This window comes from Trachemys scripta, chromosome 12 (genome assembly GCF_013100865.1).
Source record: "Trachemys scripta elegans isolate TJP31775 chromosome 12, CAS_Tse_1.0, whole genome shotgun sequence".
NCBI lineage: Eukaryota > Metazoa > Chordata > Testudines > Emydidae > Trachemys > Trachemys scripta.
In genome coordinates this window covers 629,342-655,910 of record NC_048309.1, presented here as the reverse complement: position 1 = coordinate 655,910, position 26,569 = coordinate 629,342, and the positions used below count along the sequence as shown (strand labels likewise).

Below are 26,569 nucleotides of genomic sequence, written 5' to 3'. Positions count from 1 at the left end.
CCAGCATAAAACAGGAGGGATTATTGAAAGTTGAACACAGCACAGGAAACTCTCAGGGCCTCAGGCCTGGCCTCCCTCAGCCCAGCACATCCCAGTCTCTCTGCATCCAGGTGGGCTCTGCCTGCTCCCCCTCTCCAGCCCCGAGTCCCTCTGCTTCCCAGCTGGGCATCTGAGATCACCGGCCTCAAGTCCCGCCTCTGTCCATTGTCTTCTCTCCAGGTAAACAGAGTCGTAAACCGGGGCCTCCTCTCCTCGCTTCTGTCCTCTGGCTGGAACCAGCTGGTTAGGTCACTGGGTCCTCACTCTGCAGCCCATTGTCCGCCCACTGGCCAGAACCGGCTGTGTCTCCTCAGCTAGGTCGCCAGGTTGCCAGGTCACTGGTCGCTGGGGTATCCATTCTTCCAGCCATTGGCTGGGTCCCCACGTCCTCTCTCCGGTCCTCTGCGAAACAAACTCCCTCTCCCCTCCCCTCGTTAAACCAGTAACACCCAGGGAAACTGAGTCCCATCCCCTCTGCATGCAAACCATTGAAACTCCACAGAAAACAAGAAAACCCCCCACTTCGTCACACAGACACACAGAGACAGCCGTGGGTGCGCACACAGTGACACAGATACATAGACAGCCGTGGGTGCGCGCACAGCGACAAAGACAGCCGTGGGTGCACACACAGTGACACGAACAACTGCGGGTGCGTGCACAGCAACACAGACACACACAGACAGCCGTGGGTGCGCGCACAGTGACACAGACACACACAGACAGCCGTAGGTGCGCACACAGCGACACAAACACACACATACAGTCATGGGTGCGAACACAGTGACACAAACAGCTGTGGGTGCACGCACAGTGACAGACACACACACACAGTCTTGGGTGCGCGTGCACCCCCCCCCCATCAGTTTCCGGCAGCACCAGCTCCAGTGGCACCTGGCTGTCCCAGTCCCTGGCCCTGCGCTGTGGGGGCCCGGGCACTGGCAGGTGTGGTGTAGCTGATTGGTGGAGGCCTGTGACAGCAGAGCTAACTCAGCCAATCTGCTGGCCTGAAGGGAGGTGGGGGGGTTGCGCATGCAGAGCCCCGACCACCAGGAGCGACTCCAGGCACCAGCGCTCCAAACGTGTATCTGGGGCGGCAAGCCGCGGGCGGGGGGGGGCCTGCCGGTCACCATGAGGGCGGCAGTCAGGCAGCCTTCGGTGGTATGCCTGTGGGAGGTCCGCCGGTCCCACGCCTTCGGCGGCAATTCAGCAGTGGGTACGCCTAAGGTGCGAGACCGGCGGACCTCCCGCAGGCATGCTGCCGAATCCGTGGGACCGGAGACTTCCCCCAGGCACGCCGCTGAAGGCAGCCTGACTGCCGTGCTGGGGGCAGCAAAATACATAGAGCCGCCCCTGCCCACCACCCAGTGCTTGAAGCTCAGTCTGAGGTGCCCCCTGAGGGGCGGAGCAGCCAGCCCAGGTCATTAGCCCAGTGCTTCCCTGAGCCCGGGTCCTGCCCCTTCAGCTGCTGCAGCCGCCAGGTGGCTAGGCCAAGCCAGCCGGGCAGGCCCTGTGTTTGCCCCATCCCCTCGGTCTCTAGTGGGGCCAGCAATGGTGCTAGGGTGACCAGACAGACAGTGTGAACAATCGGGACGGGGGGGGGAGGGGAAATAGGCATCCATTTAAAAAAAGCCCCAAATATCGGGACTGTCCCTATAAAATCGGGCCATCTGGTCCCCTAGATGGTGTCTGCTGAGCCGTGCCCGGAGCTGGGTCTGGTTTCTGCCTTGACAGCCACGTCCCTGCAGACATGGAGTTCCTGGAGGTGCTGACGGAGCACCTGGACCGGGTCATGCTGGTGCGCGGCGGGGGCCGGGAAGTCATCACCATCTACTCCTGAAATGCCAACTGCTGAGCTGAAGAAGTTTTTTTGCACCCTGAGAGACCCCCCACCGACCTCTTTGCACCTGGCTCCGGGGGGGGCAGGAAGGTGGTTCTGCTTGTGCTTGGTGCTCAGAAACTTCACCATGCCCCCCACTCGCTCCATTCGAACTGCAGCCCCTGATACTCCAGGAGCAACCAGCACCAGCGCCGCTGTTCCTCATCGCGCCAGCACAGCCCTGCGGTGGGTGTTTATATATAAATAGAGACAGTAGCTCTGAGCCTGAGCCCCAGGGCCTGGAGCGTTACCACCACCGCTGGCCTCCGTGTGGGGCAGGAAGGGGGGCTGGCCAGGCTCTCAGTCAGTGCTTCCGCGGAGCCCCCGGATGGCTGGCGTGGGTGCCTTGGGCCCTTGGGACTAGGCTCCCTCCCCCTCGCTCTGCTATAGTTGGACACGTTGAGGTTTGTGGGACACGTTTGCTGCCCTGCCCCGCCTGCTGACGTGTCCTTTGGAGCCCGTTCGCCTGGGCAAGGCCACCCACATGCTCGCCTCGCCCCACCGCTCCCAGGTGCCTGCAGTGCCAGCCACAGGCCTCTTGCCAAGGTGGGCTCAGCAAAGCGCAGCCCTCCTGCTGCCCGTCCCTGGAAACCACAGCCACACTCCGCGGCCCCCCCGGTGCTGGCTGGGACAGGTGAGTGCTGCAGGGCTGGGCAGGGAGGAGGCAGGTCCTGCAGCGCGTCGGAGCGAAGGACAGCGCCACGCTGCCATTGTCGTGAGGTGCCCTAGATCCACCGGCTGGGTGAGAGGGGCCTGACCTGGCCAGGGGCTGCATCCCAGTGGGGGGCAGGGAGGGTGTCAGTGGGGACATGGACAAAGTTTGTCTCCTCCCCCCGCTCAGCACAGGCCCTCGTGGCTGCACCACCCTGACTCACCTGCTCCAGGGTGTGGTGCCTGAGCTGGGCTGGGGCAGCGCGCTCACTGCATGCTGTTCGCATGCGCTGCACAGCCCTGGGAACGCAGGGGCGCACGTCTGGCTAGTGCCATGCACAGCCATGCTGCACAGCAGCTCCAGACGGGAGGCCTGTGTCCCTCCCCCCACACCATGCATGGGACCGGGCATGAGCCCAGCGCCCACGGCATGGGCATGAACAGCCTCCCTGTGACCCTCCTGCAGCCTTGTGCTCCCTGCGTCCTCTCCCCCATGGCAACCTCCTCCAAGCCATGTTGCTGCTTCAGGGGCTGCTGGGTAAAGACCATAGGTATTCAAAGTTTATAAATATGCAAATCAGCTCAATCTCACCCCCCCACCCTGGCCCACCCCGTACCAGCAGCAGGTCACTGACAGTCCCCGTCTGAGATGCAGCCTCCCCAGGTCACATGGGCCCATGAGCAGCTCTGCACCTGCACACATGGCTGTGGGCTTGTTTAGACATGTCAAACCTTGGTCCCAGTCCCTCCTCCCCCCTCAGCATCTCTCACTTTACTGAGAAACTGAGGCGCTTTTAACCAATGTGAATAGTTCTAGGAACCACAGTGGACGTGGAGGCCGGGAGGGCAGAGGGTTCGCCCAGCCCGGGCGCCTGCCCTGCTGTATATAATGTACATAATACTGTATGTGTATTTTTAAAGTGATCATATTTATGTTCCTAGCCCCAGATGAAGTCTATATCTAGAGATCTATATCTATGCTGAGAGATGCAAGGAGTCACTAGCGCCAGTGAATTCTGGCTCCAGCTTTTAGGCTCAGTCTGGGGCCCAGGCCCGTGAGCTCCAAGAGGTTTTGCTGAGGCTGCTCCCCCTGGAGAGGGCGGCTTTTCCTCGTCATTCACGTGCGGGGGTGAAGGCTGCAGCATCTCTGGCCTATAGCGCGTCCCATGGGGAGGGCCAGCTCACGGGGTCATTCTCTTTGAATTTTGCTGCTTAGTCTTTTCAGGGAAAAGAAGTTACAGAATTTTCTGAACTTGTTTCACAGCAGATTTGAGCTTCCAATCTGAGTGCAGCCTGCTCCGGCAGGCCTTCTCCGTGCTGCGCCGGCCTCTCCCCCAGCTGAGAGGGAGCAGCTTCACTGCTCAGACGTGTGGCCCAGAGCTGAGCCCCAGACCCACCTCTTAGCCTCCATTGCAGCACTGGGAATGGGCCCGTGCTCATTGCCATGGGAGCAGCCCTGTGCCTTCTGCAGGCGGGAGATGGTTCAGAGGCCCATGGCTTGATGCCAGTAAAGGGCTAACGTCTTGTACAATGACTCCCCTTGGAGAAGGCAGCTGGGCCCCTTCTCACAGACAGTGCTGGCTCCCCGTAGGCCCCCTTCCTTTCCTATCCTGCTGCCCTTGCTCAATGCTCTCTAGGGAAGAGCATCCCGTGCCCAGCGCTCCCTGGCAATAGGCTCCACGCCTCTGGGTGTGAATGGCCCTGGCCGCTGCTCCCACAGAGGTGTCAGCCCTCAACTTCCTTCCCACTGAAACTGCGAGAGGGAACAAGGTCTTCTGTGGGCACCTGCCCTAAATCCTCCTCCAGTGGGCCCTTGGCATCACACCCCAGCACTGGCCCCATGGGGAATGAGGGGAGGGCACTGGAGCAGGAAGTGATTTGGGCTGAAGCTCCCTGCTCACACTCCAGCATCTGCTCGCCTAGGCCAGGTTTGGTGATGGCCCCAGCCCTCACATCTGTATTTGTTGCTATGCCCCTTAAGCCCTGGCTCCCTCAAAGTGCCACCGCCCCCCTCCCCCCCCAGCAGCAGTTCAGGCTCATCCCCAGGGGCGGCCACACTGCTTGGGAAAGGCAGCATTATTCTGTGCAGCAGCCCCAGCTTCAAACCCTGGCAGAGGATGTGTGCCCGCTGCTGCGCCCACGCGCTCTTAATGGGGAATCGATGCCCAGGGGAAGCCGAACTATTCCCAGAGCACGAGCACTGGGCCCAGCTCCTGGCTGGAAGTGGGTGATGCAGGAGCCCAGCCCAACCCTGGACAATTACCGACCAGCAGCTCTGCTGAGTGAACAGGCAGGTGTCTGCTTGGAGGAGGGTTTCCTTAAGCTTGGGTCAGGGGGTCATGGCTGCTTCTCACAGCAAGAGCTTGGGCTAGTTAGGGGCTGCTGTGAGAAAACCCCATAAGCCAGGCCCCTTCCCATGGCTTGGTTCTCAAAGCATTCCGTAGCAGCAAGGTTCCCAAGAGCAGACTGAGCCCAGGGCTAGAAGTCATAGATGTTACTTGCAAAACTCTCCTTTGGCTTTTGCTGCTGCCTGCAGGCCCCCAAGCTGCCCCCCGGCCTGCCTTCCTCTCCTTTCTGTCCCCAGTGCTGTCCCCCTCCCTCAGCGCAGATGCCCTTCAGTCCTGGCTCTTTCCCTTCAATCAGGACTGAACAGTTCTTGTCTCATGATTCCTCTAGCACTAACCACCGGCAGCACTGAGCTCACCCGTGGGCATGTCACACCCTGCCCCCTTCCCTGCATTGCCTTGTGGCATTGGAAACCCTAGTGCAGACAGGCTGCCAGCCCCCTTTTAAACAAAGCACCCATTAGACCCGCTCAGAGCAGGGCTACATCCACTGCTCAAAACAGCAATGGCAGCCAGGGCCCTCTCCCTCCCCCCCGGAAAGCCATCGCTCCACCAGTGCTGGGGGGTAGCACCCAATCCCCTTGGCAAGTGACCACATTGAGACAGTGAAAGGCAAAGGAGCCCCCATCCCTGGCCCTGGCTCAGCAAGACCCGTGCTACAGCTCTGAACACACATGTGCATTGTTGCCTCTCAAAAGCACTGCCTGGCCAAACTCCTCGGGGGCAAGCAGAGGGTGCTGGTTTCCTCAGCAAGTCCCCCATGCCCGGGGCTGGAGAGCCAGTTTTAGCAGACAGCACTGCATGTTAGTTTACAAACCCAGCTCTGCCCCTGCACGTTTGGCCTCTGTGAGTGTGCAGCTCCCTCTGGAGCACCCTTCCACTGTTCCGTCTTGGTAAAGATAGTGTCCTGTGGTAGAAACCGGAGTCTCTTTCTGGCACATGTGGAGACAGTTCAGGGTTTTCAGAGAGGGCAGGAAGGTCTTGAGCCATGGGGCTTGTTTTACAGCAAGCCCTTGTATGCAGCTGCAAGGATGAGCACAGCCCCTCCCCCTCCAGCAGAGCAGGCGCTCTGGGTGCAAGGCTCGGCCCCCTGCTCAGGGAACCACTCTAATTACTCTAGCCAGAGCAGAGGAAAGCTCTTTAGTTCCTCACAAGTTAAAACGGGGGCAACCTCCACTCCCCAGCCCGCTACCTGGCCTCCCAGTGCAAGCTGGGGGGTTAGGCCCAGTCCAAGCATTCCCTGGTCCAGGTTACAAACCCTCTGAGAACATGTTTACAGATGTAGGCAGAGGCTGCACTGGGCAATGGTGTTCATCCTTCCTGCGGTTCAGGTGACTATAGATACTGCTTAGGGTACAATAGTTGCACTAGAAGAGTCAAGACTCCACTGCATAGCAGGATTGACCTGTAGTGGAAGGATCCAGAGGTTTGAGGTTTTGTTGGTTGCAAAACACTTTTCTGTGCTACATGTGCAATATATTTGTTATGAATGTTACCACAACAAAGTCAATTCATTAAATAAACTTTATAGTCACTGTACCTAGATGTTTTACATCCATTCCAATGACTTTTATTCCAAGTGCAATATTTCAATAGACATGTAGTGACCTAGTATGCTTTGTGTTTTAAAGAATCTGTGTGCAGAGCAATGCAAAGAAGTTTAAACTCTGTAAATAAAATAGGTTGCAAACCAAAAGAAAAGAGTAATAGGCTTGCATTTAATTTCTGTGCGAGTGTTTCAGTATTCTGTATTGGGCCGCCTCAATATCGCCCCCCTGTGTTCTCTGTGGATATTAACAGAGGAGTGGCTCCTCACTTGTTGAATGCTCCCGTTAATGCTTTACAGCTTTTATTGTATTAATTTTTTAGACTCCTGTCTGCACAAAATGCAATAAAATGATTTTATTACACCCTTCACCACTTGTAGTGGGGAATTGTCACTTGTTTGTGGGTGCTGCAGCAACACTTCACTAGTTTTCCATGTGGCAGCTGCATGCCTGGTAGCAGGACCCAGGGGGGCTCGCAGGAACAGCAGCCTGGAGAGAGAACTTTTGGACATTTGAAATGACTCTCACTGGTATCACTAGCCTCCCATCTTCCAATGCCCTAGGTTCAGTTCCCCAGCAGTGCACTGGGGGCCTCCATGCTGCTGACACACCCATTCACACACTGCTGAGAAGTGGGCACAGACCAATGGTTTCTACAGATTGGCAATGTGAATTCAGGAGTTCACAAGGATGGTGTGAGGATAAATACTTGAAAAGCACTGAGAATCTGAGACAAGCCCATAACCTCCCCTGCCCCATGCAATAGGATTACAGAGTCAGGTGCAAGAAAGGGCTTTCACACTTTCTCATTGGCATCTGGCACTGGCCAGTGTCTGCAGGCTTGTCGATGCAGAGGAAAAAGCCCAGAAAGCTCCCTGTGTGGATATTGTTATTCCATGCTAATAGTGGATCAAGCTCCATTACAGAAAGGCACTCAGTGCAGAATAAGATCACCCACCTGAGAACAAGTGAGGAATAGCTATTGGTTTTCAGTCTACACCCTCACTAGCTTCCCTGTGAATTCCCCATGTAGACAAGCCATAAAGCAGGTTACCTGAGGAAACAGACCACTGGCAATTCCTAGGGAAGATCTATTTCAATTTAATGCTCAAGCTGGTTAGTGTCAAACACACAACATCATATTTTTTCCTGCCAATTTTATTAAAAAGTAATGTCCTCTTGTTAACAGCACAGAAAGAAAAACGCTCCAGAACACAAACCATTCAGGACAGAGAGAGTCGCTGCTCCAGGAACTTTGTTTTCTAAACAGTTTCTTCCTGCCTCCCCCAGGAAGCCCCAGAGGCTATGCATTCCCTTTTGCACTAGATATGATCTAGCCAGAGAAGCCACATGCCCTAACAACACGCATCACTGGTTAAAAACTGGATCAGGAATCTCCGCCTGATTTTCCACAAAAGCATCCAGTGCTGCTACTAAAATGTTTGGAAACTTATAAAAAACATAGGAGCCCTCTCAGCACTGCCTCCCCGACCTGCGACAGAACCCAACCTAACCAGCAATCAAATGGAGTCTGCAAAGCTCCAGCAGTGCGTAGAGACCCCACCCCCCACCAGGGAGCCTGCGGTACCCAATTCTGGGAGGGGGAGCTGCACACAGACTAGGGCTTCTGTGGTTGGGCTGTTGATAAAGTTACAGTAGTCAACTGCCCCAAACCAAACAAAAACTTGTGTCACATGTAATAAACTGCTTGTAAACTTGGCTGCTGAGTCCAGGAGAATTGACAGAGCCTTTTAGTTCCCTATTCTGGCCTGAGTAGGAAGTTTTGGTGTTTGGATTTGCCACTGTACCCAGAACAAAAGCTGGAAAGCTCCTCACTCCTGGGTATGGCAAGCAGATCCTTGCTGGCCTCACTAAGCCAGGAAGTCTTCGTCCCTGCTGTGGGAGTTCCACCCTGCACTCACTGCCCAGCTTTACCTGGGGGGTCAAGTCTTGCTCATGCTCCCCGAGTTTAGCTGCTACAGCACCACCAGGGAGCTCTCCCCATATCTGGCTCATATGGCTTGTTTTTTTTAAACCACACACAAATACTGCCCACCCAAACCTCTGAGGAAGGTCTAACCACTAGCCACCCAACCCATAACCATCCTAGAGTTCACACCCCTGCAAGAGATGCTTCTAAGGGGGAGGGGAATCAGTCTCAGACAAACCCAGTTCAAGAAGCCACTTTGTTCTGATACGCTCCTTGTGAAATTCTCTCCAGACTTGACTACAGACTGCAGGCATGGTGTAACATGCTGTGCAAACATTACTTGTAGTGGCAACCACCAAGAGCGAGAAACGCAGGTGGGCTGGAATAGCAGCAACTTCCATCGAGGCCAAAATTCAACTACCCACAGAAGCTTCTGAACTCCTTTGTCACTGACAGAGCAGAGCTCTCGTCTCCAAAAACAGCTAACCCAAACCAAGGGGAAGAGGGGCACTAGCAACACACTCAACAGCAATCCTACTGGAGTGAGTGCTCTAGCCACTGCGGAGGCAGAAGTGGCCTAGGGACAGCAAAGGACCCAGAGAGGGAGAGGACATGCATCTTCAAGGGCATTTGCCCTGGGTCTAGGACAAAAGACTCAAACAGCTACGAGTATGGTAATGGAGAAGGGAAGGGAAATTGGCTCTGCAGCTAGATGTTAATAGTGTCGCTGGTAGGAGCCCATGGGTTGCGGGGCTGAGGGTCCTGCTCGCCCCTGGGCCACTGTCTGACTCACCAGATGGGAGAGAGCAGGGCCACTCTGGATTAGGGTGTCCAAGGCTTTCTGCACACTGGGGTTATCGAAGTTGATACCTGACGAGGATACGGGCCTTTGAACAGCTATGTTGCTAGGGGTAGGCAGACGATTTTGGTGCTGACCATAATGTACCTGGGCTGGCTGAGATGCTCCAGGTCTTGGGCCGGTGTTCCTTGTGGAGCCTGGGAGGGCAGGAAGCTGTGGACCAGGGACCTGTGTTCTCTGCTGAGACTGGTTTAAGCTTGCAGCACTGAGCTGCACTGCCCGAGCTTGATTGCTGGCTACATTCGCATAGTTTTGGTTCTGAGTGCCACCCGAAGCGGCTGTGGAAGCTGCAGAGCTGCTGTTTGCTACAGCAGCTGCTGCCGCTGCAGCCGCAGCCCCACTGTTGAAGAGGCTGAGGATTTTTGCCTGCAGCTCCTGTTGGGGATTAGTGGAGGACACTGTAGCAGAGGTGGCCGAGACCAGGGGCTGAGTGCTCTGATGAGTTTGAGAGCTTGGAAGGCTGGCCTGGCTGGTCATAGACGATCCCGAAGGCGCCCCGAGAGACTGTCTCGACAATGGAGCTGGAAAGAGAAAAGAAAACGGTGAATTCTCTGCAGGCCCATCTGAACAGGCTGTGACAAAGTGGGACTGTTCTTAATGTTTCCCCTAATACTGTGTGGGTGCCTCAGTTTCCCCTATGCATTCCCCTGTGCATTTCTTAAGCCTCTAGGTGGTGGGATAAAGGCCAGTGTGCACAAATCACCGACCCTCCAGTGTGCATAAATCACCGACCCTCTGAGACAGAGGGTCGGTGATTTGTGCACACTGGCCTTTATCCCACCACCTAGAGGCTTAAGAAATGCACAGGGGAATGCATAGGGGAAACTGAGGCACCCACACAGTATTAGGGGAAACATTAAGAACAGTCCCACTTCGTCACACAGGCATCCTAGAGGAGCCCCGAGGGGTATAGTTACCAAGCCACGCAAGTCAACTACTGCCCTTTCCTCTAAACGGGTGGGACTGAACTACTCTGGGTGAGTGGGATGGAAGCAGAACACAGGCCATGTCACTTACAGAACCATCTCCATTCACATGACAAGTCTATTCAGTTGGTGTATCCCTGCAATCTCACAGAGAGAATCTAACACCCCAGGGAGATCCCTGAATGATCAGGACAGCCTCAATACTCTAAGGCTATGTCTATGCCGAGAGCATTCTACTGATAAGGGAGAGCTGGCATGTCATACTGGCAACGCACTCATGTGGGCGCAGCTGTACCGTCAAAGCTGTGCTTTCTGCCACTGTCGTAAAGCCACCTCCCACAAGCAAAACAAGCTACACAGGGAACAGCGCAGTTTTGCCAGTGTAACTGTGCCCACATTAGAGGTTTCTGCTAGCGTAGCTGTCCTTCAGAAATCACACCTTCACCCCCCACCCAACCAACAGTTGAACCAGCAAAGTCTGGTAGCGTAGACACGGACTAACAGACATCTCTGCCTCAAAGGCCTGTTAAGGTACATAGCATTGGAGTGAACATGACAGATAACTTACCCTGCAGAGAGTCAGTACTTCTAAGTACTCGTTCCTTCCGGTCTCTCAGGTAATTGATGATTTTATCGGTCTCTTCAGCAGTTAGATAGCGGTTGTCTGCCAGCAGGTTCAAGAGAGTCTGGATTCCTGGCGGATGGCCCCCTCTGACACCTTCCTCTATGGGTGGTGGGCGTTCGCGTTCCTGCAGAATTGCTTCATCTGCCATCTTGGCAGCCTGTCTGGCTATTTCTTCACGCTCCTTCTCTCGGGTCTCTGTCTTGTAGCGTTCATAATTCCTTGCCACAAGCACCATGGCATCAGCTTGGGGCATGTTGCGATGTTCTGCACAAAGAGAGGCTTTAACTATTTGGACCCCACTGATAGTAGGTGCAAATATTAGGTGTTCCTTCTGCTGACCTGGATCAGCAGATCAGAGTGAACAGGCAGGAGCAACTCTTAGTATCCAAGCTTGGGCTTGGAACATTTTCCAGCACCACTAACTACAGAAGTGGTTCTCAACCAGGGTAACACCTTTCATATTAGCCTGTTTAGGTGTTTGATACATAAGATGATCTTCCTCAAAACTCCCCTATTGGTAGGAAGAAAGCAGTTCTCTTCCTTACATTGCATACAAATACATCTAACCACTACCAGGGGATGGTCTCTGCTACTTCGCCCCTAGCTCCCCATGAATAGCCCCAGTACCTGCCTCTCTTCTGCTGCTGCTCAGAGCTTTCCCAAACAGCAGAATATCACTCACCTGATTCTTCTCAACTTCCTTGCTGCCACAAGTTCTAATAGAAACAGTGGGAAAAGCCACACTTGTGAATTTCACTCTGCTGATTCCAGGCAAAGCTCTGATCAGCAGCAGTACTGGAGCAATAAGCAGCCAAAAAAAAAAAAAAAAAAAAAAAAAAAGGTCTTTTGAGCCACGATACATCATAAAACAACAGAGCACAAGCCCGACTGTCTCCTTTGGGGGCACCTTTAAGGAGGTTGTGGCCATTCATTCTGTCTCACAAGAAGAAAGGTGAATGGACCAGGGCATAGATCTAAGAATTGGCGCACACTCTGAATAATACTTGCAGAGAAGGACTTCAGCATCTAAAGAAAAGCTGCCCAGAGCTTCACACCAGAAATACTGGGATTTGCAGACAGAGCACGGAGCCATACTGCTCTTTTCCCTCACAGTGGGAAATCTAGGTTCACTTCAACATTGTTTCATACAGGCATTCGGTCATTAATAGCTATTTATGTCACAGCAAGGAAGTGTTCTGTCTTGTGTGGTTTTCTGCTTGAGAGAAGAATCTCTGAGGCAGCACTGGAAGTGCTTCTAGCACTTCTGAGTGATCTGAACCAGCAGACCATTGTGGCCTCTGTACCTTGTGGTGTGCCAAACATGATGTTAACGGTGCAGGAGCGGTGAACTTGGTGCTGCTGGGTGATGACAATGGCAAAAGGAGACCCTCCTCTGCCCACGTCCTCCAGGGCCTGAGTCAGTGACATTTCTGTGTTGAGGAAGATCAGATCCACCACCATGCCCAGATCCCGCACCTTCCGCCCCACTGACTCGGCATACTCCCTACACAAAACAAAAGCAGTGCACGTTATAATATGCCAGCAATGTACAGAAACCCTTGTGTGTTCACTTCCATCACCTCCAGGCTCATTTTTTGCATCAGTTTAACTCTGTTCAAAACTGAATTTAAGTTAAACGGATGATGCAACTTCTGTATGTGCACAAGGCCCAGCAGCCTCCAGAAGAGCAGATCCCGGGTCCAGCTACATTCAGTGTCTTTGGACAACAGGAATTGGAAGCCTGTTGACATCTGCATGCACCAAAAAACATATTAAGCGCAACCAAAAATAGGGAGTATGGGTCAATTACTGATCAGAGAGGAATTGGAATCTGCCTGTCTGGATTGTTCAAAAGAGGGCTGGTTTTGTAGATCTTCCCTTAGTCACTTCTTTTGAGCTAAAAGCATGACTACACGACTAATTTAGCATGAACCATTGATCAACAAGCTATAGAAAAGAACACAAATGCTTCAGAACCCAAGATTTACAATCCCGTCTCAGCCCTTCAGATTCATACATTTTAAGGCCAGGAGGGACCATTAGAACATCTTAGTCTGACATCCTGTATATCACAGGCTAGAGAATTTCACTCAGTTCCCCCTGTTCTGAGCCCAATAACTTGTATACAACTAAAAGCATCTTCAAGAAAGACATCCAGTCTTGAAAACATCATGAGATGGAGAATCCACCATTTCCCTTGGGAGTTTGTTCCCACGGTTAATCACCCCGTTAACAATTTGCGCCTTATTTCCAATTTGAATTAGTCTGGCTTCAGCTTCCAGCCACTGGCTTTTGTTCTGCCCTTTAGTACTCAGTAATCAAGATACCTCTCAAACTTCTTTTTGATGAGCTACACAGACCCAGCTCTTTAAGTCTTTCTTTGTAAGGCATTTTCTCTAGCCCTCGAATCATTTCTGTCACTCTCTTCTGCTCCCTCTCTAATTTTTCAACATCTTTCTGACGATATGGACACCAGAGCTGGACGCAGTAGCCAGCCTCAGTCCCACCAATGCTGTACACAGAGGTACCACCCCCTCCCAGTTCACTACTCCCGTTTATACAACCAAAGGTTGGCACTAGCTCTGAGACACACCGGGAGCGCATGCTGGGTTGTTTGTCCATTAGCCCACCTAGACCCTTGTCAGAGTCGGGATGCAGTTGTAGGTATGGCCTGTATTCTTCGTTCCTGTGTGTATGCCTCACATTTGGCTGTATTAAAACACATTTTTAAAACAAGCCCTCGGCTTACCAAGTGATGCAGACTGCTCTGCATGTCTGCCCTGCCATCATTACTTACCATTCTGCCAATTTTTCCATAATCTGCAGAAATTTGATATTTACGTCCAGATCATTAACGAAAATATCAACTAGCATCAGGCCTACTACGGCTGCCTTCAGATCCCCACTAGAAACAGCCCCATTTGATTATGGTTACCCACTGACAAATACTTTGGGGATCTGTCAGCCAGTTTTAAATCCATCTAATGTGTGCCCTTATTGCTACTGCATAGTGCTAATTTTAATCAATAATTAATAATTCAATTAATAATGAAGAGAAGAGTAACCACAGGCCATTTCAGGTAGCCCTGTATCAATGAAGTACCAGGCTGTTACAGGAAGTGTGTGTGGGAAACCCAGAATAATAGATTTTCAAGGCCAAAATACTTAGTTTTCCCCACCCCAACAAAAATAGAATATCTGCTGTCAAAAGAATTAAAGAAACTGATTGCAACACTCTTAAATGCTCAAAAGCTACTCTCCCAAATAGCAGCTACAATGGAAACTGCCCTGAAAATCCAGGGTAATTTTTATTCCAAAGCAAATAGCGTCCCTCTATTCAGAGGCTCACAACTGGTCACAACAACTAGCTTCTTACTTTGTCTGCTTATTAACCACTATCACAGAACAGTCCACAGGCCTCTCTGAATCAAAGCGCCTCTTGATTTCCTCAAAGTACTGCCGGTATAGCTCCTCCCTGCGTCGCTCCTCACGTTTCAGACGCTCTGAAAGAAAGCCAGCCATGGAAATGGAGGAAGTGAATAATGTCAATCTAACCACTCAGAATTAAAATAAATAAATATATGGAGATATTCCTATCTCATAGAACTGGAAGGGACCCTGAAAAGTCATCAAGTCCAGCCCCCTGCCTTCACTAGCAGGACCAAGTACTGATTTTGCCCAGGATCCCTAAGTGGCCCCCTCAAGGATTGAACTCACAACCCTGGGTTTAGCTGGCCAATGCTCAAACCACTGAGCTATCCCTGCCAGCCTGCCCAACCCCCACAGCAATCCACCGTTTCAGAGGTAGATCTGCTGCACTACTCGTTTCAGGGCTGGATGCAACCTTCCACCATCTTCAGGTGGCAGAATATGAAAACCTGCCTATAACACTATACTTGTTAAAAAAAAATTGTATTGGAGGCGTGGGGCAGGGGGTGCAGGGAGGAGAAGAAAACTGACCTTCTGCACTCAAAGGGGCTCTGTCAAAGTGGTCTCTGTAACGATCATAATAAGGGTCATCCTTCCTCCGGTAATAGTCTTCCAGGCGAAGGTAACGGTCATAAGCATCATCTCTTCTGCAAAGCAAACGATTCACAGCCTGCTGTATGTTCAGAAGTGAAAATTCCAGGCACCAACATCATCCCCTCATGCAACCCCAACTCTTCCCAACATAATGCATGCAAACTCTCTTCCAGGTTAATCATTAAAATACGTACCTGGCTATCCTCCAGATGGCCAAACTACCACAATCTGTATGAGGACCAACAGGTCCCAATTTAGTATCATCACCACAAGAGAGGCAGCAAATCACTAGAGCTCCAATCCAGTAGTATAAGATACCTGTACACGGGGTCCCGTGGCTCCCTCACATCCCGATATCGATCATACACAGGATCCCGTGGGTCACGCAGGTCTCGAATGTCCCGGGGGTCCCGTAAGTCTCTAGGGTCCCTGATGTCCCGGGGCTCTCGCAGATCTCTAGGATCCCTGATGTCCCGGGGCTCTCGCAGATCTCTAGGGTCCCGGTGGTCTCTAGCATCTCTGGGATCACGTACATCTCTACCTCGAATATCTCGAGCGTCTCTGGAATCTCGGCCATTTCTACCATCCCTTGGCTCTCTTCGTGGGCTCCCCCGAATAGGGGAGCGATCACGTCTCGCATCTCTGCCATCCCCATACGCATATGGTTCTCTGAGGAAAGTACCAGGGAAATGCCATTAGACAAAAAGCACGAGCACTGTCAGCCCTAGACCTCTTACCTGGGGTGGCCACAGAAACCTTTTGCTCAGCAGCGGAATCCTCCCCTCCTATTCCCCATCAAAACAAAAGCAGCGAGACAGGTCCAAAGGGTTGTGTCAAGGCATTTTGAAAAGGTTTCTTATTCAAATGCCTTGCACAGCCCAGCAAGCTCCAGAAAACACCCTATCTGGACCACCACTAGAAGTGCAGGATGTTTGTGCAAGACAAAGGCAGGCAGCTAACAAACCATCACTCAAAGATGTCAGGCCTCACAGCCAGTGAGGAATTTTCAAGCAAAACATTTGTTTTTCGGACAACTGGTACACAGAACCCCGGGTGTCATGTCCTCCCATCCACTAGGACACTGTAGTTAAATGTCAAAGGGACAGTTTTAAGTCATTGAATTGAAAAAGGAGAGCAGAATCCCTGAAACAATTCCATCAATATTGCCACGTTTATGAAAATGTGTGTTGTGATCATGAAGACCATATGGCTGGATTCTGTACAGTGATGAGATGTTCCCTGAAGGAAATCAGTGTGACTGCATGATGCCCCATGTTAGGACAGTACTAACCGAGCCAGGTCGGTATCATCAGCAGGATCATGATTCCCAATGGTACCTGAATGTCTCCTCTCACTCAGGCTTTTAATTGTAGTACAGCAGCATGCCATCTTCCGTCAGAAGTACACAGAAAGAGAGGTGAAAGACTGCATGCTTCTTTTTTCCAAAATAGAATGTTTCCCAAATAATGCTCTGTTTTCCAGATCTAGCATAGCCTTCAATCCACTCTAAGCCATAAACATACAGTACGCCTTAGGAATGGAAGTGCTGAGCGTCGAGCAGAGCAGTATGTACTCTCACATGGCAAACATCTGCAGGACACTTACAATTGTGAGAAGAGAAACACTTGAAAGGAAGTATTTCATTGAGATTTTTAACCAACACTTCCAATTGCTAAATTCCCCTTGGCTAACTAGCCTAGGTCCTGAAGGAAGTATGGAACATGCTATTCATTACTATAGTTTCTTTCACAGCAAGACGAAGGCAAATCCCTCCCGTAAGTTCTACGTGGCTGACAATTTCATTTCGGAATCAGTTGGAGAGTGAGTATCAGGATTAGCCAGCTAGAGGTTCAGGCTTCAATACCAAGTTGATAGATACCTACCCAAACCCAGCTGATGATTACTTTCCTATGCCCCTCTTCTCTGAGCAGTGAGGAAGTTATGTGGATTCCATGTAATAACTTTGACCATTTGCTTCCAAGGGATACACAGTATTCCCTGTGGTCTTTCTTTATAAGCCAGATACAGTGTGTATCCTGTAACATGAACTATTGTTTTACCCACAGGTAATATATACAGTGTTTTCCAGTGATCAGAATGTATCTGCACCAGGGATACAGTCTCCCTGTGATATACGAGAAGATGCACCATATTTGAACATGATCTATAGTGTAACCATCCTCAATATCAGGGAAACAGTTTCCCCTCCTGCTTTACACTTTATACAGACTGGATATAGAGCATATCCTCACCAACGATGTGTAGTGTAATCACACACTAGATTAGGGATACACACAGTATTCCCCACTCATTCTGCAGTATAACTAGAGGAAATACATCCTGTATTCTCATCTGTAATCTGCAGTGAAACCAGAGTAGATACCACTGCATCCACCTGGAATTTACAGTACAGTCAGACACAGGGATACAGAGTATCCCATATCCTGCTGTAAGCCATAGGGTAGAATACAATACAACCACCCAAGACTGCAATGTAATTGCATTGTATATGGTATTAATTCCCACTCTGTTTACCTAAACAGGTATACAGGCCACATCCATCCATTATCTGGAGTGAGACATCGTGAACAAGGATGCACAACAGCTGTTTGCCCTCGGTGATGCAAACACTCACACATAGCATCAGCTGCTGCTTGCTCAAACACTCCTGCTCACCTGATGCCCAAGGCATTGGCCTCTGCAAATCTGCTTGCACTCCTGTGGCATCAGCCTCCGCTTGCGCTCCTGCGGCGTTACCTGATGCCCATAGCATCAGCCTCTGCAAATCTGCTGGCGCTACTGTGCCGTCGTCTGAACCCCAATGCCCAGCGGCATCGGCCTTGTGCTTGCACGCGCTGCTGAACCATTGCCCGAACCCCAATGCCCAGTGGCATCGGCCTGTGTTCGCATATGCTCCTGCGCCATCGCTTGAACCCCAATGCCCAGTGGCATTGGCTTGTGCTCGCACACGCTGCTGTGGCATCACCCGTACCCTGATGCCCAGTGATTTTGGCCTCTGCTCTCACATGCTCCTGTAGCATTGCCCAATGCCCAGAGGCAGCGGCCTGCACTTGCATGCTCCTGCAATGTTGCCCGACGCCAAGTGGCAGCGGGCTCTATAAATCCACTTGTGCTCTGTAGTATAAATGCAGCAAATTTTACAGTATACGTCTGCATTCTGTATCCCCAGACATTCAGGATTTACACGGGAAACCCCATACACTTCTTACTCCTTCTATGAGGTCCAGGAAGGAACGTATTCGCCCAAGATCTCTAGTGTAACTGAAGGTAGTGTTGACCACACTCAATGACAAACAGAGACACACAGTATCTGCCGGGACACCCCTGTAACTGGACATAGCCATAAACAGTAGCCAGCTGTGGCCCACTGTATCTATGTACAGGAACATGGAATCTCTACGGACACAGACACAATACAATTTGCAGTGTAGCTGTGAAACATGGATGTTTGAGACTGGTTACATGTAGTGTTCATACAGTTCTCAGTACTGACATTGACATTTCTCCCTATGTGTACACAGCTCTGTTGTATAGCCAGAGAAGAGGCATACTGCGTCAGAATGTAACTGCAGTGTTCACCCACAATCCATAGTAAAACATGGACATTATTCAGGAGTCTCCTCCTGCAATGTAGTTAATTCATGTGTCTCTTCTCAATCTGCTGTGTGACTGCACAAGAAGAGTGACACACAGGGACTGTACACATTGGGCCTATTTATTGGGGGAGGGATGCGTGGGAAAAGTAGGCAGATGCCCAGTATCCCCAATGTAACTGTACAGAGAAGGATGACGGTATGATACAAGTGCACATGCAGAAAGGGAAGTTCTCTCCCTGTAGTGTGCGTTGTCTGCATAATCATTTTCCAGGCTCATGTGAGCACTGGAAGCCTTCGACATCAGAAGATGTAAAGTGCTGGTATTCTCTGTTGCACAGCATGGCGAATGCTATATACCCATTGTATTCTCTATAGACGCCTTGTTTCCCTGACACTTAAGAGTCAGGAACAAACAGCAGTCGTTCCCCAACAAATTTCACACAACCTATGCTGCAAAATGCAGCATCCAGTTGTAGTCACAGCAGCAAACAAGGTTTCCCTTGTGCCTCCTGAGCTGTTGGAACCAGTGAGGCCCTTCGCACATGGAAGGGATGGACACATTCTAACTGTTCACTTGAGTGTCTCCATTCTGTTGGGGAGGTGGTGGTGAGGGAAGAAAACTAGACATTTAGCAGAGGAAGGAGGGCTCATACCCTAAAGCCTAACCTTCCTAGTATAACTCACTGCTTCCAGGTACTTTACCTTCGTGATGGGCTGGACCTTGATGAAGCCTTATTCATATTTCTTCTTTCCGCTGCTTTATTAATATCTGAAAAGAATAATCAACCCATCTGTTCAATGCTATGGAACAAAAAAGAGATCGTCAGCACATTTTAAATTAAAGCAATAAAAGTTCAAAGACAGCCATATGGTGCAAGGAAATCCATTCAGCCAAGAGGCATTGTCACTTTAATTATTTTTATTAAAATTAAGATAGTACAATGCAACGGGTTGGTCATGGATTACTGTGATTTCCAGCTAAAAGAAGTGGACAGTTTGTATGAAATTCTATCCCTTTATCATGTTTAGACCCATGTCCAGACTCCTTGTCCCATAAGAGAACACCACCTCTTTCTCCTGTAGTCTGTGGACCAACAGCATGCAGCTCCATGGATTCCAGGAGAAAAAGTAAAGAGTCAGACAATCCTTCGCGAATGGAAAGCTGTTGGCTAGCACACTTCATCTCAAAATTCAAAGCCAGTCCTGTTCGATGGAGGATGCTGTCATCCTTCTGGAAAAGAACCCAAGGGCTCTCAAAAACAAGGTCAATTGACTTCCAAGGGACTGTTGTGACATCAAATTGCACAATCTCCACCTCTCAGGCAGAAGGATCCAAGGGACTTGAAGTAAAAACTACCCCATGAAGTGAACTTCATGCAGTCATAACACCATCAAGTCAATGTGATGCAAATAAATGCAGACATCAGACATTTTAAAATTGTTCATGTCTGAGTAACTGCACAGAAAATGTTCCTTGAAGTGTTCAGAGTGGAACACACAAGAGAACTAGGGAGCCACAAGGCTGTAACCAATTCAAGAACACAAGTTCAGCCAAAACAGCTGATAATATTAGTCTGGAGAGAAATGATGAAAACATCCACGGTAGCAGAGAGATGATGAGGTTATTATCTGAATGTGGGCAAGAACAAAACCACTCCAGAGTAACGGTTGGTTTAGGACGTTTTGTTCTCAGTCATGAGAACCTTTAAAAAAAGAAAATCACCTAAATGCTACATGTACCACTTGTTTGAGGATTTAACAATGTAAATAACAGTAATGAGTAAGTATTTAAATAATGTATAGCTTTCAATTTTCCTGCATTTGGAAAAAAAACAAAAACAAGGCATGTAGCGTTCTGGAGGCAGAAACATGGTGGCTTTACTATCTACCTTCATTTCCCAAGCTTTTCATGCTGCATTTTAGTTAAAATTAAAACAAAGATGCTAGTTTCAATCTTCATTCTTACTCTAAACAAGAAAGGATGTGTTCTCTCTTTTGACAGTGAATGAAAAGGCAAATACCATTTGTGCATTAAGTAGTGGTAACCCAAGAAACCAGTGGCATAAAAATTCACAGGATATTATTTGAGACAGATACATTAGTTTAAGAAATGGATGGGCGTTTTGTCTATTTAACGTGGCAACTTTCTACCGTATTTACCTTTAGGTATGCTAGACATTTATTCTCTGAACAGATCTATTTATCAAGGAGACAATTAAAGGAGTTTCAGTGTATTTGTAAAAGTATTTTAGTGCAATGCAAAAATGGGGTTAAATTATTTGGTTTCTTTTAAGAGGTCCCTATGTGTTCATGACATTCGACTTTAGCACACAGAAAATGTACATCTAACGTAGTACTGTTTTCACTGCATTTTGACTTTTCATTGCAGGATATTCTTTTACCAAATGTAACCCTTTAAGTGCAACACTATCTGCTTCCTTAGTTTAAGATTTTATGTTTTCAAACTGGACATACATTTAAAGGATTCTTCTCTTCTGAAAAATGGACAGTTTTCAAGAAAACTTTATTTGGTGCCATCAGCATTTACAGATTAAATATTTAACATTTACAAAACACCTTTTGAAAAAACTTAAAAATCTTGTGTTTTGGAAGATTTTCATAGATTTTAAGGCCAGAAGGAACCGTTGTGATCATCTAGTCTGACCTTATGCACAACACAGGCCATAGGATGTTCTTGACTTAATTTCTGCTTTCAAATACAATAGCTGTGGTTGCACTACAGCATAGCAGATTTTTCTAAAATGTATCTTGATTTAAAAATGTACAGTGACGAAGAATCCACCACAACCTTTGGTAAGTTGTCACAATGGTTAATTACTCTCACTGTTAAAAATTTGCACCTTATTTCTAGTCTGAATTTGTCTAGTTTCATCTTCCAGCCAATGATCTTGTTATACCTTTATCTGCCAGACTGAAAAGCCCTCTATCAAATTTCTGTTCCCCTTGTAGGTGTATTTACAGACTGCGATGATCACCCCTTGACCTTCTCTTTAAGCTAATTAGACTGAGTTCCTTGGGCCTTACCAAAAGGCATGTTTTCCAAGCCTTTCATCATTCTCCTGGCTCTTCTCTAAACCTTCTCCATCATCTGAATTGTGGACACCAGAACTGTACACAGTATTCCAGTACTGGTCACACCAGTGCTGAATATAGAGATAATATTAACTTCCTAACTCCTACACAGTATTTCCCTCAACACTGCATTAGCCCTTTTAGCCACAGCATCACACTGGGAGCTCATGTTCATCTGATTATCCATTGCCCTCCCCAAGTCTTTTACAGAGTCATTGCTTCCCAGGATAGAGACCCCCATCCTTGTAAGTACAGCCTTAATTCTTTGTTCCTCTAAGACCTTACATTTGGCTGTAGTGAAACACATTGTTTGCTTGTGCCCAGTTTACCAAGCAATCCAGATCATGCCATATCAGTGACCTAGCCTCAATTATTCCATTCCCCACATTTTTGCAGATGACACAAACTATCAATAATGATTTTATATTTTATTCCAGATCACTGACATAAATATTAAATAGCATAGGGCCTAGAACTTATACCTGTGGGACACCACTATAAAACACATCCACTCAACCATCATGCCCCATTTACAATTATGTTTTGAGGCCTAACTATTGGTTACCCAGTTTTTAATTCATTTAATGTGTACCATGTTGATTTAATATTGTTCTAGTTTCTTACTAGGATTGCTGTGCAGAACCAAGTCAAAGGTCTTTCAGAAGTTTATTACATAAACACTACTGCATTTATCAACCAAACTTGTAAACTAATCAAAAAATATCAAACTAGTTTGACAAGATCTATCTTCCATAAATTCATGCTGACTGGCATTAATTGGACTGCCCTCCTTTAATTTGGTATATTCAAATGTTGTATCAACTGTTCCATTATTTTGCCTGGATCAGTCTCAGCTGACAAGTTTATAATTAGTCTGGTCATCCCAATTACCCTTTTTAAATATTGGCACAGCATTATCTTTCTTCCAGTCTTCTGGAACCTCTCTAGTTTTCCAAGACATCCAAAAAAAAAAAAAAAAAAAAAAATCAACATTAATGGTCCAAAGAGCTCCTCAGCCATGCAAGTTATCCATATCCCCTGATTCAAAAGCATCTAACCTTAAGGAGGATGTTAAACAGCAACTACTAGCTACACTGGAAAGTATTTCTTTATTACTATATGATGATTACATCTGGCTTTCCCCCCCAAATACAGAACAGAAATATTTATTGAACATTGAACTGTCTTTTTTGCATAACTGACAATTCTACCATTTCCATTTAGAAATGGGCCAATACCACTGTCAGGGTTCCTTTCATTCCTAACATACTTCAACTCCTCCTTACTGTCCTTAACTCTGCTGGCCATAGATTTCTCCTTGTATTCTCTTGCTTCCTTCATCAATTTTAATTCACATTTTTCTGTTTAAATTCTCTCTCCAGTTGACTTGATTAAATTGTTTTCTGCTTTGTGAAACTGGTCTTTGTAAAGTACCACAATGCTTCATATTTATATTAATTTATTCTGTTTGCACATAAATATAACCAAGTCATGATCACTTTCACCTAAGCAACCACACTAACTTTTAGTTATGTGATCAATTCCCTTTATCTATCAAGATGACGTCTAGCATACAATAACAAAGGATTTAAAAAATGAAGTTCAGTAAGGGCCGGTGAACACTGGAGATTTTTTTGGTTTAGCACCAACTACTTGTTATGCTGTGCTTTACATATGCTTATAGTGCTATTTAAATACTAAAATATAAAAATAAATTTGGAGAAAGATCAAAATATCAAGAGGGAGCAGAGTACCACACACAAGACTAGAACAAAACTCAAAAAATATACAGTGCCTAATACAAATTTAGTTTAATATTCAAGGCAGGTTTCACACAATGGTCTTTCCATAGATCTTTAAAAGAAAAAGCCTTCTTTCTACCCAAATGCATGCTGGCATCAGTACGAGTAGCATGGAGCAGTTTTCCTTACCTAATCTATACCCTTTAAAAAGGCGACCCTTCTCACCGTCCAGAGCGGCCTGGACGTCTTCTAGACGTTCATACTGCACGAACCCATAGCCATGGAACATGCTGAGGGCTGGAAAAATTAATAGCAGGGCAAGACCAGTTACAACTAAGGGACAGTACTACCACATGCAGGCCATTATATAAACCCCACAGGGCTGAACAAGCAAAGGGACTTTACCCAAGAACATCTATCCAAGCTTAATAGGAACACTCAAATAAGTTAACCAGGACCAAAGCGAAGGAGAATTTACAAAAAATGGAAAATAATGTTGCTAAGGCGATTATGAAATGCTATATAACAGCCCAACTTCTTCTGACAAGACAGTGATCAAAAGGCACTAAAGTGACCAAGATCCAATTAAGAGAATACGAGAGCCCTAGAAAGTATAGACTTGTTTGGTATAGTCCCATACTGCAAACCCAAAAGAATAAAAGAGAAACTGCCATAGCTCTAACATGCCTTAGGCTTCAGTTGTACTAAAGGAAGTTAGTTTTCAGGGAAAATGCAGATAAAGAAAAGTCACTAAAGGTCACTTTTTTCACTGTCACCCTTCTCATTATCATCAGATGTGGCATGAAAATTAAGTTTCTGACTATGATTTCCCAGCCATAACAAAATAAAATACTAACCCCTGATTTTGCCATATTTTGAAAATATCTCTTCCATTTCTTCACGGGTCATGTGGTCTGTGGGCAAATTGCCGACAAAAAGTCTTCTCTCTAAATCCTGTGGATTGGTGCTGTTAGTGAAGTCGCTCTGTTTGATGCTATTGCTCGTGCGTCCTCGAGCCATTTTGTTTTCGTTCCAAATGCAACTCTTCGCAAAAAAGAAAAATGGCCATGCATATCATTTCACATCCACGACAATTACAATTACATTGGAACAAGGTTAAAGTTAACATGTTTGCAGACTAGAGGCCAATGGGTCTGCCTTAAGCAAGCTGCATTCAAGAGAAATCCTTACACAGATGATTTGGAAGTTTGGCAGAAAACTGTATCTTACGTCGTGTTGGGTTTGATCTTCCTGTCCTGCTAAAAGGAAATTACTGGCCTAAACCCTTAATTTTAAATCCATGATTGATCCCTCTACGGATATTTTTTCATTAGTTCAATTCCAAACTAAGAAAACAGTAATTTTATATAGGAACATCCTAATCAGTAAATCTAATTAGTGAATAACTATCTTAGGCTTCTCTACAGGGCCCACCACTGCAGCATCTAAGAATTCAGTATATTGGTAAAAAATACTAATTAAATAGATAAAACAGGAAACAGACAACTTCACAGTAGCAATGTAAAATGAGACAAATATAACAGCACTAGCATGAATGAAAAAAGATTTTCAAAAATCTACAATTAAAAAAATATTTTGAATTGTCAGTAATTGAATCACTTAACCAAAATACATAAAGTAGAATGATCTAATAAGTGAAAATCTGATCTCCCATTCATACCAACACCGAGGTTCATTTCCTGTGTCCCAATCTGCTTCCCCAGCAAGAAATCATCTACTATTGAAGCCGGGTCTAAAAATTCCCTAGTGTACAAAGACTCCCCACTTATTCATCTCCACCAGTAATATCTACAGTAGAATTTTATAAACATTCTTTACTGTAGACAAATCTAGAGATACCAGCAACATCTTCTTGGGACTATGATACATTGGCCTAATTTTGGTTTTGGGGTTTCGTGTGGGTCAGAGTGGATTAATTTAAATCAAGTGGAAAGCTCAATTTTAACGAACTTTTCCATTTGTACTTGAGTTATTTTCTAAAGAAAAGTGCACTTGCATTGGTTGGTATAATCATTAAAACATGTTGATTTACAACTAAAAGAACCTTTACATTAGATTCTATATACCTTCCTACTACCTAGGTGGGTATACTATAACAATAGACATTTGAGCAATTATTAAGCTTATTATTTTCTTAATCTTAATTGTATATTGTTTAGTATGTTAGAAAATGGTGATATATTGTTTATTTACTAGATAATTAACTTTTTGCACATAAATTATTATCCTCTCTTTATATAAAAAAAGCAGCTTTTAACTCCAAGTTTTTGATAGCTGCTCAGATTCCACATATTTATTTTTTATTTAAATGTTTTAAGAGAGTATAAGTAGTTTAGGCCCTAACATACTGTATTATTTCAGATTTCATTTGAAACAAGTTTAATTTTTAAAAGAAAAATTTATCACAAACTTAAAAATCCAATTTAAATAAAAAAAATCAGAGTTTTTTTATTTTCAAATAAAATTGTTGAATTTTATCCAGCCTGGTGGGGGTGCTGGGTGGTGTTGGAGGCCTGTGATATACAGAAGGTCAGACTACATGATCTGGTGGTCCCTTCTGGCATTAAACTCTCACTCTAAGAGATACTGAAACTATCACCGCTAACGTATAGGCAGGGTTTAAAGCTTTAGGTTAAAAAAAAAAAAAAAAAAAAAAATCAGTAAAACCCTAAAGCAAAAAATTCAGAATAGGCTTAAAGACACTAAACGTTAGTCTCTGCAAATAGGTAGTTGTTTAATAGAGGGATTTTAACCATCTCTCACATGGAGAGTTCACCCCCAGGAGTGAAGAGTGGGGGTTTTGCTGGAGTGGGAGTTTATTTTGGGGGTGGGAGGAGTGAAAATTAAGAAATTACTTGGGAAAATAATTTTGAACACACCAATAAAATCCTTTTATATTTAGTTATGAGTCATAGTTTGACTAGTCCCGCAACCACAAATCCTAATTACAATCAGTGTAGTTTTCTTTTAAGACTAGCCTCTGGATAAGCAAGTTAGACTCCTTAAAAGATAAAATGGGTTTGCACTGTTTTTTTTTAGTGCCACATAATTGTGCCAGAAAAAAAAAAAAAAAAGTGGCATTCTGTCACAAAACCACTCCAGAATTTGTAATATCAAGGGACCTTTTCTGAAGGTCATTCGCATCTATGACAGGTTTCAGAGTAGCAGCCGTGTTAGTCCGTATCCGCAAAAAGAACAGGAGTACTTGTGGCACCTTAGAGACTAACAAATTTATTAGAGCATAAGCTTTCGTGGGCTGTAGCCCACGAAAG

At 47.1% G+C, this 26,569-nt stretch overlaps 2 protein-coding genes across 2 annotated transcripts in view; one reads left to right on the top strand and one right to left on the bottom strand.

Annotated features, from left to right (window-relative positions):
- The window catches only part of SLC12A5 (solute carrier family 12 member 5), a 112,690-nt gene extending 105,859 nt beyond the window's left edge, over positions 1-6,831 (top strand). Inside the window, exon 24 of the mRNA XM_034787576.1 lies at positions 1,788-6,831. Within this exon, the coding sequence (XP_034643467.1) occupies positions 1,788-1,879 (92 nt within the window). The 3' untranslated portion in view covers positions 1,880-6,831. The remainder of the gene's footprint in view (positions 1-1,787) is intronic.
- A 770-nt stretch (positions 6,832-7,601) lies between these two features.
- On the bottom strand, positions 7,602-24,320 carry NCOA5 (nuclear receptor coactivator 5; the record flags this gene model as incomplete). Its single annotated transcript, XM_034788043.1, is given in 9 exon segments — positions 7,602-9,771; positions 10,745-11,065; positions 12,106-12,305; positions 14,178-14,304; positions 14,762-14,877; positions 15,143-15,493; positions 19,144-19,210; positions 23,466-23,573; positions 24,134-24,320. Coding segments are annotated over 9 exon segments (2,118 nt in total). The 3' UTR covers positions 7,602-9,106.
- Positions 24,321-26,569: the final 2,249 nt, after the last annotated feature.